The 14858-nt window shown below is 46.6% G+C and overlaps 1 protein-coding gene across 1 annotated transcript in view; it reads left to right on the top strand.

Annotated features, from left to right (window-relative positions):
• Window positions 1-14858, top strand: part of TBC1D8 (TBC1 domain family member 8) — a 113030-nt gene that overhangs the window by 66024 nt on the left and 32148 nt on the right. Inside the window, exons 3-5 of the mRNA XM_058667507.1 lie at window positions 4679-4797; window positions 8841-9069; window positions 12478-12718. Coding sequence (XP_058523490.1) covers window positions 4679-4797; window positions 8841-9069; window positions 12478-12718 — 589 coding nt within the window. The remainder of the gene's footprint in view (window positions 1-4678; window positions 4798-8840; window positions 9070-12477; window positions 12719-14858) is intronic.

The following is a 14858-nucleotide window of genomic DNA, read 5'->3' on the forward strand; positions in this document are numbered from 1 at the left end:
CTTGTGGCCTGGGAAAGCAGTTGGAGACAGTCCAAAGCCTTGGAGTCCTGCACCCATGTGGGAGACCCAGAAAGAAGTTCCTGGCTCCTGGCTTCAGATCGGCGCAGCACCATCCATGGCAGTCACTTGGGGAATGAACCGTCGGACGGAAGATCTTCCTCTCTCTCTCTCCTCCTCTCTGTATATCACCTTTCCAATAAAAATAAATAAATCTTTTTTCTAAAAAAGTCAGAATAACATGAGACCAGGTTTCTACATGGTCTGAAAATGACAGTCTCATCCCAAAGTGCTTTAGCAGGGAGCTGGATTGAAAGTGGAGCAACCGAAACTAGAACTAGTCCACATAGGGGATGCCAGCACCACAGGCAGCAGCCTTACGTGCTGTGCCACAGCACTGGCCCCAAAAGATACGGTATTTATATATTTGTATTTACATATTTGCATATCATTCCTACTTTTTTGTGTGTTCTGTATTAGCACCACATGTCAAGGAAAACATTTATCTTTTTGAGACTGGCTTATTTTGCTAAGGATAATTTTCAGTTGTACCCATTTTGTTGCAAAAGACAGGATATCATTCTTTTTGTGACTGCATAGTATTCCATAGTGTATATTTACCATATTGTGATTGTGCACTCATCAGTTTATGGGCATTTGGGCTGACTGCGTATCTTAGCTACTGTGGGTGCTGGATTGTGTTCCTGCTGGTCCACTTTCCTTCCAGTTCTCTGCTTGTGGCATAGGAAAGCAGTAGAGGATGGCCCAAAGCCTTGGGACCCTGCATCCACAAGGGAGATCCAGAAGAAACTCCTGGCTCCTGGCTCAGAATTGGCTTAGCTTCAGCCATTGCAACCACCTGGGGAGTGAACCAGCAGATGAAGATCTTTGTCTCTACTTGTTGTAGATATGACTTTCCAATAAAAGTAAATATTTAAGGGGGGAAAAAGTTGGACTCTTACCTAGCTCTTTGTCATTTGTGTGACTTGTGTACAGAGCATACAGTGGGATGGTTGATGTTTGGCCAAAAGAGAACTATCCTGTTTTAGAGATTCATGTGTGAACTGTGCATACAGAATTGGCCTGTTGTCTTGTAATTCGCGACTTGAGTTTCTGGATAATGCACATTAGCCAGTCGGTTATCCGTTCTGCAGATGGAAACAGTTGCTTGGGCAGATAGAGGCTCAGATGAAGTTATTTGTGGCTGTGTTCGTGCAGGAGCTGTAGGTACAGACAATGAGGTGCTTTCTGCATTTCCTGAAAATACATCTGGGGGAAAACCTAAGGGAAGAAAAGCTCCGTGGATTTCAGTATGACACTGGTGAGGCTGCAGCAGATGCAGTAGAATGCTCGGAACGTCAACAGGCTTGGGAGTTGGCTATTTTCGCTTTCTTTCTTCCTGTTCTGGATGTGGAGAGAATGCCTGCCCACCTAGTGAATCATATATATTTTTAGAAGGATAAGTGTTAAAGTATCTGGCATACCTCACAAATGCTGACTCTTGCTGGGCACCCAGAAAATGTCCTCTGTCAACCCCTCTGAGTGTTCCAATATAGAGAGGCAGTTATTTGCAAATGGTTCATGTGGTCTGTGATGTAGTCTTGGTTAAGATTTCCAATACAGAATCTGTAAGTCTGATCCACCTGTCAACTCCCCAACAGGCTTTACTTTTCTTAGAAAATAGAAGCCATTTTCTGTGAGATTAGTGGCCCTAATAAAGCATAATCTTACAAATTGGATTCATTGTGTTCCAGCCCACAGTGCTACTACGAAATAGGGCTTTGGACAACTTCGTTAGTTGGCTCCGGTTGCCATAGCATGTGCTGAGGACTTTAGCAATAGACATTTAACTTCTCAACAATGTAGGGACTTGCAAGTTCAAGATCAAGGTGCTGGCAGGTGCTCATGAGCCCGATCCCCAGTTTGCAGATGGTCACCTCCTTTCCTTGTCTTTATGTGGACTTCCATCTGTGCCCTGCACCCCTGGTATCCCAGCTTATCCCAAGGACAGCAGTCCCATTAGCTGAAGGGTCCAACTCATGACCTCACTGCACCTTAACTACCTTCCTGAAAGCTCCGCCTCCAAACACGTTAGAAGTGAAGGCCACAGTGTAGGGGTTCTGGGGAGACACACTCCAGGCCACAGCAGAAGAGCTTGGAAGCATCCTCCTCATGTTCATTTGAAGACTTCTTTTCCTGACTCAGTGAGCGTACTTTAAAAAGTTCGTGGAAAATGGAATTAAAAGGTGGCTTATTTTGGTGGTTTTTTTTAAAAAAAAACCTTTGGAATTTCTGTGTGGTTTTTCATGGCCATGTTTTCTGTGAGCATGTTGGAGACCCCCCCCCCCACACACACGATAGGGCAGTGTCTCACTTTTTCTTGTGTTCCCCCCACTTGTGCATCCAACGTGCAGTGAGTTTGTTTTGACCGTGACACACAGACCAAGTTAGGTCTCTTGCTTGTGTTTCACAACAGTTAGCACAGGTTCTGTTTTCTGTCTTCACTGTTTCTTGTTACGACAAGCTGTTTTCAAATGGTCTCCTGTCCTCCATAGCTGGAAAAACTCTGCTACTGTGTTAGGTCCAGGGCTGCGAGCAGTTCCATGTGTTGAGTGAGTTTCCTGTGGAGCTCTCTGAAGTCACGGATATGCAGTCGACTTGCATTGATGGATGGTATTTGTGTAGCCCATCATAGGACTTCCCTGCAGAGGAAATGATAGTTTGGAAAATCTCCCTGTCGTTTGGCAACGTTTTGTAGGAAATACGTAGAAGACAGAAGGGTGGAAAAGTTTCACCATACTGATTGTCTGTGCTGGGAGAGGCAGACAACTGCGTCCTAGGTGCAGGAGCAGCCCAGACTGTCAGAAAGGTCTGACTTTGGCTCCGTGACAGACTTTGTGCTTATTTTTGCTTTCGGAGTGGGTTTGGTTTTGTCCTAGAATGGTGCTGCCTTATCACAAGCTCCTTCCTAGTGGGGAGGCTGACTCTTTAGAAAACAAACCTCATGTTGTTGTTTTTTGGGCTGACTTTGTCTCGGGTCTTTAATTCTACAATGAAATACTGCATTGGGGCTTGGCTTTAATTTTATCCACATTAGCTAAAGTTACCAATGGAGATAGACACAGCTGTGTGCAGTGAGCTGCGTGCTGCTTTATGAGCTCTAATAGCACGATAAATGGAAGACCTATGCCACCTCTTTGGGGAAGATGCATTCAGAAAGACGAGGTTGCAGAGGGGGAGAGAGTGAGCCCATTCAGGTGCAAGCACAAGAGACCCTTCATGGTCCAGGCACAGCAGGTGCTGCCCTGAAGAATTAGGTAAATCAGGGCCCAGCTTGGTAACCTAGCGGTTAAAGTCCTCGCCTTGCACGTGCCAGGATCCCATATGGGCACCGGTTCTAATCTCAGCAGCCCCGCTTCCCATCCAGCTCCCTGCTTGTGTCCTGGGAGAGCAGTGGAGGATGGCCCAAAGCCATGGACCCTGCACCCACGTGGGAGACCCGGAAGAGGCTCCTGGCTTTGGATTGACTCAGCTCTGTCCATTGTGGCCTCTTGGAGAGTGAATTGAAAGATGGAAGGTCGTCCTCTCTGTCTCTCCCCCTATTTGTATAAAACGAATGATGAATATATCTGAAAGAATCATTTGCTTTTTTTTTTTTTTTGAGATTCAAACATAGCTGCTTAGGAGCAGCCCCAGGGTGCCTCAAGGCTGTAGGAAATTGAAAATCCTGGTTCACCTTGTGTCTGACATAAGCCCTGGGATGGGTGTGTGAGCCTCCACCCATGTGTTCCGTCTTCATCATCACAGGCCAGTAGGAAGCACCTGGAACAGATCAGAACCACAAACGCGAGTCCTCTCTGCCCTTGCCCACTCAAAGCCAAGGCCAGACCCCAACTTCCAGAGTGGCTCCTCTGGCACTTCCTTATGTGGAGTTCGAGTTCTCTTGATCAAGCATCTGCCATGTGTTGCACCCTTTGCTAGGAGCTGGGCACACTCCCTGAGCTGAACTGCCCATTGTCCAATCATGATGGTTAACAGGCTCCAAGGGCGCAAATCCAGCTAAAATAACAGCTTTTTTATTAACGATGCTGCTTGATACATCTGTGAGACAGTGAATGTTTTTGCAATTGCTTTGAGAAAAATTAACTTACTACATGTGATTTAATGCTTTTGTGTGTTTGAACAGATACTGCTGGACTGTTTTCATTACAGATTTTTAAGGGGTATGGGATATAAATTTGTCAACCTGTACATTTCCTAGGCTCTTGTTTGTGTTGAACAACTGTTGGAAGTGGCAACACCTTTGGGCAGCCTTTGCCAGAGGCTCTTCGCTGTGAACTTGGGTCTGAAACCTGTATAAGAGATTGTTCAAAATCAGCCCTGGTACTTCGCCCTGGCATAGCTTCACATGGGACGTGTCGCTAGCGTGGATGTGGTTGGGTTTTCAAGCAGTGTTATCAAGATGGGCGGTTCAATTGCAGGGCAGTCCCAAGGGTAACTGTCTTGGTCGCCTGGCCTGTCACCTGGCAGTGAGTTCCCGGTGCTATGGCAGGAGAGAGACTGCCTCTGCAGCTGGCAGACCCAGAGCCCAGGAAATGTTGACAACGTGTTCGGAAAAGGAGGTCATGCTTGCAGACTTGCTTCGGTTTTCCAAGCTCTGTCCTTTCTTCTTGGAACCTAGGTGCGACGTTAGAGGAAATAAACCAGCACTGGGACTGGCTGGAGCAGAACCTCCTCCACACTCTGTCTGTCTTCGATAACAAGGACGACATTGCCAGTTTCGTGAAAGGTAAAGTCAAGGTAGGGTCCTTGATTTCCATATTTCTCCCTGTCTCCGCCCCTTTCTGATCGTTCCCCGTGACACTAAACACCGTGGTATCCCCACAGTTTTTCCCACTCAGACTGAATTGTTTGGGTTCCTTAGACAAAACCAAATAAATCCAACTTGTTAAATGTCACAGTTCAGCAAGAAAACCTGAACTTTAAAAATAGCCTGAGTCCTGGGACTGGTGCTATGGCATAGCTGATAACGTGGCTGTCTGTGACACCAGGATCCCGAATGGGCACCAGTTCAAGTCCAACTGCTCCACTCCCCATTCAGCTCCCTGCTTGTGGCCTGGGAAAGCAGCAGAGGATGGCCCAGAGTCCTAGGCTCCTCCCCCCCGTGTGAGAAACCTAGAAGAAGCTCCTGGCCCAGTTCTAGCGTTGTGGCCATCTGGGGAGTGAGTGAATGGAAGACCTCTTTATTTCTGTCTCTTTTTCTCTAAGTCAGTAAATCTTTTTAAAAAAGAAGTTAAAAAAAAAAAAAAACAACAACCATGATCCATAGGCCTATTTGCTATTATCCTTGAAGCCCCTTTTGTGAAGAAAGCCTAATGATTTTTGGGATTATTATCTAATTATCGTTAATTACTGGGATTGACTCCTTAAATTGGTCATTCCTATCCTTGTTGGAGCTGTGATATCCTGCCCTTCTATTTTGCTGGACCTAGGGTTTGCCTCCTGTTGAAGGTGGATGTTTCTGGCAGCAGCCCTCTCCACTTCTCTCTCCTCTTCCCCCAGTTACAGGAGACAAAACAAAAACAAAAACAACCCCCCCCCCAAAAAAACACACAACCTGGAAACGATTGTCTCATTCACTTTGCCCTGTTCCTCGACCCTTCCTACTCTAATCAGTGGTCCACATAGGCATGTATCCTTCTTAATTATGTAAACATCATCAAAAATAAAATTTATTTTTTAAAAAAGAAGAAAGTGGATGTTTACTCTTAAAATATGTAATGAGTTCAGGGAGTGAACACTGAGCTACAGTTTTCTGTAACTTCTGGTTGGAATAACATGAGTAGCTGTGCTTTGAAAATCCTGGCAGGCGGGGAGCAGGGTTTTCCAGGCTAAACACAACCTTGTCATTAGACACTGTAACACATTAGCCTGCGATCTGGTTTTCCTCCCTCAGGATAAAACATCCCAGGCCGTCAGATTCCTCAGCTTCCTGACACGTTAAGTGCCACAGCTTTTAGCAAAAGGTGTCAGAATTTTTTATTTTTTTGAAGAAAAAAATAGAAGCATCTTTTCCTTTGGGATTGCAAACCACTCATGTAATCAGGTGATAAGTGAAGGCTTCCCCATCCAGCCATTTGGTGGTGTCAGCTATTATTCGTGCCTTGGTGGGCTGGCTCTTGGGGCACTCCTATGTCTTTCTAGTTGACCATGGCTCTGTTTTTTTGGGGGCAGATCCTGTTAGGACTTAGCTGGAGAAGTGTCTCTTACATTTTTATGTAAGGTTTATTTATTGACTGGCATTGTGGCATAGCAGGTAAGGCTGCTACCTGGGATGTTGCATCCCGTAAGGATGCCAGTTGGTGTCCTGTCTGCTCCACTTCTGATCTTCCTCCCTGTTAATGTCCTGGGAAAAGCAACGACCTTGGCCCAAGTGTTTAGGCTCCTTTACCTGCATGGGGGACCTGAATGAAGCTCTTAGTTTTGGTCTGGTGGAGCTCTGACCATGATGGCCATCTGGGGAGTGAAATAGCAGATGGAAGATCTTCCCCCATCCTTCAGATACATGAGTAATTTTTTTTTTAAAGATTTTATTATTATTGGAAAGCCGGATATACAGAGAGGAGGAGAGACAGAGAGAAAGATCTTCCATCCGATGTTTCACTCCCCAAATGAGCCGCAACGGGAGGCGGTGCGTGCCGATCCGTTGCCGGGAACCAGGAACCTCTTCCGGGTCTCCCACGCGGGTGCAGGGTCCCAAAGCTTTGGGCCATCCTCGACTGCTTTCCCAGGCCACAAGCAGGGAGGTGGATGGGAAGTGGAGCTGCCGGGATTAGAACCGGCGCCCATATGGGACCCCGGGGCTTTCAAGGCGAGGACTTTAGCCGCTAGGTCATGCTGCCAGGCCCATGAGTAAATTTTTTTAAAGATTGATTTATTCAAAGTTCAGGATTAGACAGAGAGACCAACGCTCTCTGCCAGCTGCTGGTTCACTTCCCAAATAGCTGCAGCAGCAGGGGCTGGGCTGGCTAAAGCCAAGAGCTTCTTCCTGGTCTCCCACGTGGGTGCAGGGACTGCTGCCACCTCCCCAGGGCACATTAACAAGGAGCTGGATCACAGGTGGAGCCACCAGAACACGAACTGGTGACCGTATGGGATGCTGGTGTCCCTGGTGGAGGCTGGAGGCTTTGCCCCCTCCCCATGCTCAGCCTCGGTTATTTTGCATGCTCACGTTCCTTGCTGTAGCTTGGGAAGGTTGCTGTGAGTCCCTGAAGTATTTTTCTTCGAAGGAGGGGAATCATTCCTGCTGCAGTGATCTTGGAGAGGCTTCTTTAAAAGATGAAAAGATTTTCCTCAACTCTCCTTCAGGGCTTGCATTCTGGAAACTGGCAAGAGAAAAGTAGTTTAATGCCTGCAGCATGCAGGGGGAGGAAACTGAGAGGAGCAACATAAAAGGGTGGTTAGAACTCAAACACATTTGATTACGTATGTATACTGTAAAGCTCTATCTTTAAAGAAATATTTATCTGAAAGCAACAGACACACACAAACCCAGACACTCACACAGATCGTCCATCCACTGGTTCCTTGTCCAGATGCCCACAGATAACAGCTTGACATGATTGTTTCAAATTTTGCTTTTAAAATTTTATTAAAGGTGGAGTGACCTAGCAGAGACGTTAGGATCAGGCTGCCACCTGCAGATCACTCCCCAAATTCCTGTAACAGCCAGGGCCAGGCTGGGCCAAAGCCAGAATCCAGAACTCCTCCATCCCAGTCTCCCAACTGTGTGGCAGGTGCCCAAACATCTGAGCTGCCCTCTTGTACCTTCCCAGGCATTACTAGCAGAAAGCTGACTCAAGCAGAGTTCTAGAATTTAGAGCAGCTTTCCCATGAGGGATGCAGGTGAATTGAGCATTGGCCTAAGATCCGCCCTGACACTGTTATCTTGAATGCCCAGTCCCCAGTTTCAGTTTCTAAATATCTTGTGTTGTGCAAAGGCTCTGAAGCCGTTCTCCCAAAACAGCCTCTCTCAAGGGACATGGCATTTCTTAAGACATATGTATCAGACAAAAATAAGGAAAATGTTAAAAAGACAGAACTATAAATCTTTTTAAAGGCAAATGTCTCGCGTGAGCGCTAGGGCCCTGGAGTTCTTATGTACCAATGCTATGTTTTCAGCGAAGACATTGGCAGTGAGCCAATGTGATGGGGAACCAGAATCCTGGCATGGCAATACACTGCCATCCCTCCAAAGCAGTGCTAGGTCCTTCCTACCACCCTAGATTATAAAGGGTCTGGGCCTCTCTTTATTGTAGAAATGAGGAATCTCCCAATTAGCGCTTCACTCCTCTAATGCCTATAATGGCCAGGCCTGGGTCAGGCCAGAGCCAAAAGGTGGAAACTCAATCCAGGTCTTGGCTTTGGGCAACAGGGGCCCAACTCTGAGCCATCACCTGCTGGCTCCCAGGGTGTGTGCCAGCAGGGACCTGAACGTTACAGAATGCCTGTGTTCCAAGTAGTTAGCTTAACCACTGTGGTAAATACTTGCCCCCATACCAATGTTTTTGAACCTGGTAAAGAGACATTGAATAGTTTGAGAAGACTAACCTTTGGCTCCCACTTGGATAGATCAGGGCTGATACGGCAAGTTCACAGGCCTGAACCTGGTCAGGGCCTATGTGCCTGCGGGTAAGAACAGAGACTTTAGAAGGTGACAGTGTGTTTGGGATCACAGGGGCATGGCAGTCAGGTAATTCTGCAGAATCCATCTTTTCTGTGTGTCCATCTTTTTGGCTTCCCTTGCCTTCTCTTGGCCCATCTCACCAACTTCTTTGTGCCAGGCCCTGATCGCTGAGGAGACCAGCAGCAGGCTTGCTGAGCAGGAAGAGGAGCCAGAGAAGTTCCGGGAAGCACTGGTGAAGTTCGAGGCCAGGTTCAACTTCCCCGAGGCCGAGAAGCTGGTCACCTTCTACTCATGCTGCTGCTGGAAGGGCAGGGTGCCCCGCCAAGGCTGGCTCTACCTCAGCATCAACCACCTCTGCTTCTACTCCTCCTTCCTGGGCAAGGAACGTGAGTGATGCTCCCGGGCGCCTTGCAGGGGGTGGGCAGGTAAAGGTAGTCTTGGAAATGCCCCTGGTGAAAGCCATCAGCACACAGTACTGAAAGATGAGCGTTCTTAATACTATGATTGACAACTGTTGATACTTGATGAACTTCCGAATGACTGGTACACACAATTACACCCAACTGCATGTGCTACTACTCCCAGCAGGTTTGATTTTTGGGGAGAATTCATCTTTTTCTCTACTGCCTTCAGGCATATTTCTCTGTGGTTCGTATCGCATGGCAAATGGGTTTTTACAACTGTTGGTTGCCTTGGAAACCAACAGTCTGGGCTGATGGCCAAGTACTTCTCAAAAGGTAATAGAGTCCTGTACTGTACATGCAGCAGGGATTGATTTTTTTTTTGAAGTGGAGCTCTGGACCTTATGACCGGCCCTTGAAGAGGGCTGGTGATGCAGCTGCTTCTAGAAGGGAAGCTTTCCCCCCCCCCGCGCTCCACTTAAAATTCAGGCGGCTTCTCTCATGTTCATCAAACCGCAGGTGCTTTCCCAGGGCATGGGATCCCATGGGGAGAAAGAAGCCACAGGTGCCAGTCACATATGAAGTGTTAAAAGGTCACAATTTTAAAAATTCCCACCAGAAACTCCAGAATCCAGTCTTGTTTGGAGCGTTCCTGCTACCCTTGCACGACGGTGCATGTGCTGGTAGTACCTGTGTCATCACATACACTGTGAACTATAGACATGGTTTGTAGAATGTCACTTACCCCGTAACTTGCTTTGCATTTATATTTTAAACAGAGGGGTAGCTCGGGCTCCTTGTAAGTGTCTGCCACAGCCGGCGTCCTGCCCGCGGCAGGCCCTTCTCTCCCCGCTCTGCAGCCTCTGCCTTGAGGCTCCAGGATGTGTACCCGGTCTGCACGGTCCTTCCCTTGGGATGTGCCTGATCTAGCCATGGCTGTTCCCGTTGCTGTTTCTGAAGTGCTCCTCAAAGTGAAGACGCTGCCTTCCCTTCCTTTCTGCCGTGTTGATCCTGCCTGGAAACTCCCATTCATCCTTTAAACCCAGTTTGTATCTTGTCACCTTCAGGAAACCTCCCCTGGTCCCTGTGTAACTTGTGCTGTGTGTGTCTCTGTGCTAGGTCCCCTCAAGTCAGTGATCCTTAATTGTTGGTGTGCATGTGTATGAGTTTTCTGTCTGAGTGAACTTCTTAAATACAGGGCTGTTTGGTAAGTAGATACTTGATGAATTAAATTTTTGTGTAGGTAAAGTATGTGTGTCTCTGTGTGTGTGTGTGTGAGAGAGAGAGAGAGACTTGGTGTGAAAGCAGCTGGAGAAAGTCTCAAGCTGATGTACAACCGTGACCTTGGGCCCAGCGCTGTGGCCTAGCGGCTAAAGTCCTCACCTTGAATGCACCAAGATCCCATATGGGCACTAGTTCTAATCCTGGCAGCTCCACTTCCCATCCAGCTCCCTGCTTGTGGCCTGGGAAAGCAATTGAGGACAGCCCAAAGCCTTGGGACCCTGCACCAGCATGGGAGACCTGGAGGAGGTTCCTGGCTTCAGATCGGCACAGCACCGAGCATTGCGGTCACTTGGGGAGTGAATCATTACACAAAAGATCTTCCTCTCTGTCTCTCCTCTTTTCTGTATATCTGACTTTGTAATAAAAATAAAAAATCTTAAAAAAAAGTGACTTTGCAAAACAAAAGCTTTGAAAATAGTTTTGCAAAGTAGATGGAAACAAGTTTGGTAGACATAGAAACACTTCTGCATTCCCTACTTTCTTTGAAAAGGAAATGATTTTGACACTTAACGGTTGTCATCATAGCAAATTGTGTTTGTAAATCATTTGGAAAGGATGCTTGCCATTCCTGTATAAGCTTTATCATTTTAAGTTCTTCTGTGTGACTCTTCGATCAAGCCAGCCAGAGGGGCTGTGAGGCCTCACATTGTGTCCACTGAGTACCACTGTGTTAGGAGCGTTGCTGAGAACGGAATTCTTGGTCGAGTTTCGTAAAAAGTGCTTGTGCTCTGTTCTGGAAGACAGAGTGTGTGATCGTGTGACATAGGCTGAGTGTGAAGTCCATTTCTCTACATGCAATCTTGAATAAATCCTGCTTCACACTCCTCTTCCCCGATAGTTTGTACCACAGCAGCTGTCTTTGAAACCAGAATTGATGTGGCATCAACTTAGGCATCTCTGCTTAAGCTCAGGTATTCTTGAGTAAGTTTACATGTTAACTTGGTATTCCTGCGTAATGTTCCTTGGAAGTATGCAGTAGACAGCAACATAGGAAATTTTTACTTACATCTTTGAGAGATGACTTGCGTTTTCATCAACAGGGACCAAGCAGTTTTCTATACTTTTCTCTCTGTCTTATTTGAAAGGGAGAGTTAGAGAAATATTTCACCTGCTGGTTCACTTCAGAGACAGCCACAACATCTGGAACTAGGCTGAGCTGGGAGCTTTATCCAGATCTCCCACGTGGGTGGCAGGGGCTCAAGCGTTTGTGCCATCTGCTGCTGCTTTCCCAGGTGCTTAAGTGGGAGCTGCAGCCAAAGTGAGCAGCTGAAACATGAGCCAGGGTCACGGGCAGTGACTTTACCTGTCACTCCAGTGTTGGCCCCTCTGTCTTTACAAGGCATTTGCAGGGGGCCCAGGATAGTGGCATGGCATGCTAGTCCTCTGTCTGTGGCACCAGCATCCTAGAACAGGCACTGGTTCAAGTCTCTGCTGCTTCAGTTCTTTTTTAAAGATTTATTTTTATTGCAAAGTCAGATATACAGAGAGGAGGAGAGACAGAGAGGAAGATCTTCTGTCCGATGATTCACTCCCTAAGTGACTGCCATGGAGGGTGCTGAGCCGATCTGAAGCCAGGAGCCAGGAACTTCTTTCTGGGTCTCCCACGCAAGAGCAGGGTCCCAAGGCTTTGGGCCGTCCTCGATTGCTTTCCCAGGCCACAAGCAGAGAGCTGGATGGGAAGTGGAGCTGCTGGGATTAGAACCGGCGTCCATATGGGATCCTGGCGCGTTCAAGGCGAGGACTTTAGCCGCTAGGCCACACCGCCAGGCCCAGCTGCTTCAGTTCTAATCTAGCTCCCTGCTTATAGCCTGGGAAGGCGGCAGAGGATGGCCCAATTCCTTGGGCCCCTTTGTCCACATGGGAGGTCCAGGAGGAAGTTCTTGGCTTCGGATCAACTTCAGCTATTGTAGCCATTTGGGGAGTGGACCAGCAGATGGAAGACCTCTCTGTACTCTCTATAAAATCTGTCTTTTAAACAATGTATAAAGGAAAAAATTTTTGGAAGGCATTTGCATTTCAGCTGGAGGGCCACTTTGGACTGCTGCTTGCTGAGTGACTCACCTGACTCACATTGTACAGCACTGCATGCATTTTTTTTCCCTCTTGCAGTTAAACTTGTAGTCCCTTGGGTTGATATCCAGAAATTAGAAAGAACATCCAATGTCTTTCTGACGGACACCATTCGGATCACCACGCAGAATAAGGAGCGTGACTTCTCCATGTTTTTGAACCTGGACGAGGTCTTTAAGATTATGGAGCAGCTGGCAGACGTGACTCTCCGGAGACTGTTGGACAATGAGGTCTTTGACCTGGACCCAGACCTGCAGGAGCCGAGCCAGATCACCAAGCGGTAAGAGCTTCCTTTCTGAAGTGTCCCTCGCCTGCCCAGGGAGCAGGTTGTGTACAACCTTGCAGCCTACTCGAAGCCTTCTTGTGCATGGGTGTGAGATGACCTCAAGTTGCACTAGGTTCAAATGTACTTTTGTGGCAAAATCTGGATTTTTCTGTAAAGTTCATCACAACAGGTACAATCATCATAAATCATTATTGCTTTTGTAGTTTGGTTTCTGTAGTCTGAAGTTCACCCCTTCAGATATTGCAAAACTGACGTTCATTAAGAAGATTGCTTCTGTAAAGTGAAGGATAGGTAATGTCAGAAACCTGTTTTAGGGACTATGCTTGATTAGTAAACAAAGAACTTTAAGACATCTTGCATTTTCATGTTCAGCTACTTTGTTAGAAAGCTGTCAGCACAGCAGGATTGACTTTTGGTACTAGTTTGTCCTGTGAAATAAACCCGGTGGCTACATCAATATTGTTATTTGTTGCAAACTGATAGTAATTATGAAGATTTTGGAAAGAATTATTTAAATTGTTGGCCACTTTAAGGAAATTCAGCTTTTATTATTATTTTAATTACAGTATTTGAGCTTGACTTTGATTTCCCGGTTTGTGGTTCAGGACCGGGTCATTACAGCACTGAAACAGAGCTAATTTTCTACAAAGGGGTCCTTTGAGAAATGAGGCATTGGTCAAATGCTGACCTGGCTGGGTGTCACTGGTGAAGTTACACAATGACCTGTTAATAAGCTTTGGGATATTACTCATCATAGAACGATTGACATGTCCAGTGGTGTTGAGTACAATCCTGTGGTTGTGTCCCATCACCTCTGTTCCTCCACAGAACTTCTTACCTCTGCTTGGTGAATGCGAATCCATTTAGCACTGATTCCCTAAGCCTGTCCCAGGCCTACGTAGCCCAGTTCTGCTTTCTATCTGTATGCCTGGTCTAGTAGATCCATCATGGAAGTGCAATCACCCAGGACTTGTCCTCTGGTGTTGGCTTATTTTGCTTGGTAAAGTGTCTCCAAGGCTCACCCATGTAGAATGTGTGAGAATTTCCTTCCTTTTATGTGTCTGCCAGGGCGCGCTGGGCTGGTTTGCACCTTGGGGCAGTAGTGAATGATGCTGCCGTCTGCGTATGCACATGTTATGACACTGTCTCTGAATCCTTGCCTGTTCTGTTCTTATAGAATACCCACAGTGGAATTGCTTGATCATATGGTAATTCTCTTTTTAGGAACCATCATTCATTTATTTAGTTTTTTTGTTTGTTTGTTTTGTTTTTTTAAAGATTTACTTATTGGAAAAACAGAGAAGGGCCGATCTTCCATCTGCTGGTTCATGCCCCAAGTGATTGGCACTGCCAGAGCTCAGCCAGGCTGAAGCCAGGAGCCTTGAGCTTCACCCTGTCTCTCATCTGGGTGGCAGGGACTCAAACTCTTTGACCATCATGCACTGCCTTCCCCAGGCACACGGGCAGTGAGCTGGATCGGAAGTGGAGCTGTGGGACCTCAAAACTGGCACCCGTGTGGAATGCAGATGTTGGCAGGCAGCAGCTTTGCCACAATGCCTGCTTACTGATTTTTTTTTTTCAAAAATTTTTATATATTGCAGCATGCTGATTTTCTTCATGATTGAACTTTTTGGAAAATGTCCAAAAAGAAGACTTGTAGATGTGAGGCTTGTGTGGAGGGGCCACTTTAGAGCAGCAGCGTCAGGATTGGTTTACATGGCTGTTGGCTGCGTCCCCTTGCTTCTCCGACCATCAGATATTAATACAAGGGTTGGTGATACACTGTGAGCCAAGAAACCTTCACTTAAAGATCCGAAATGCTCAGTCTAAAGTGCTCCACAATCCGGACTGTTTGAGGGCCACACCCAAAACTTTTACATATCAGAATGCTTTGGATTTGGGGTTTTTGGATTAGGGATGCTCAGCTGGTACCATCTATGCAAATATTCCAGAATCTGAATTTGAAATGTTACAGTCCTGGCATTTCAGATAAGGGATACTTAACTTGTCCTAAGTTCCTTGAAAGCTTTCACAGAACCTGCTTGGTAAAAATACAAAGTTAAAAAAATTTTTTTTTTTCTTTAACAGCTCTATTATTCCTTAAAAACCTGCACTAGCTTCTTCCAATGTCAGG

The sequence above is a fragment of the Ochotona princeps genome, chromosome 8 (genome assembly GCF_030435755.1).
Source record: "Ochotona princeps isolate mOchPri1 chromosome 8, mOchPri1.hap1, whole genome shotgun sequence".
Classification (NCBI taxonomy): Eukaryota; Metazoa; Chordata; class Mammalia; order Lagomorpha; family Ochotonidae; genus Ochotona; species Ochotona princeps.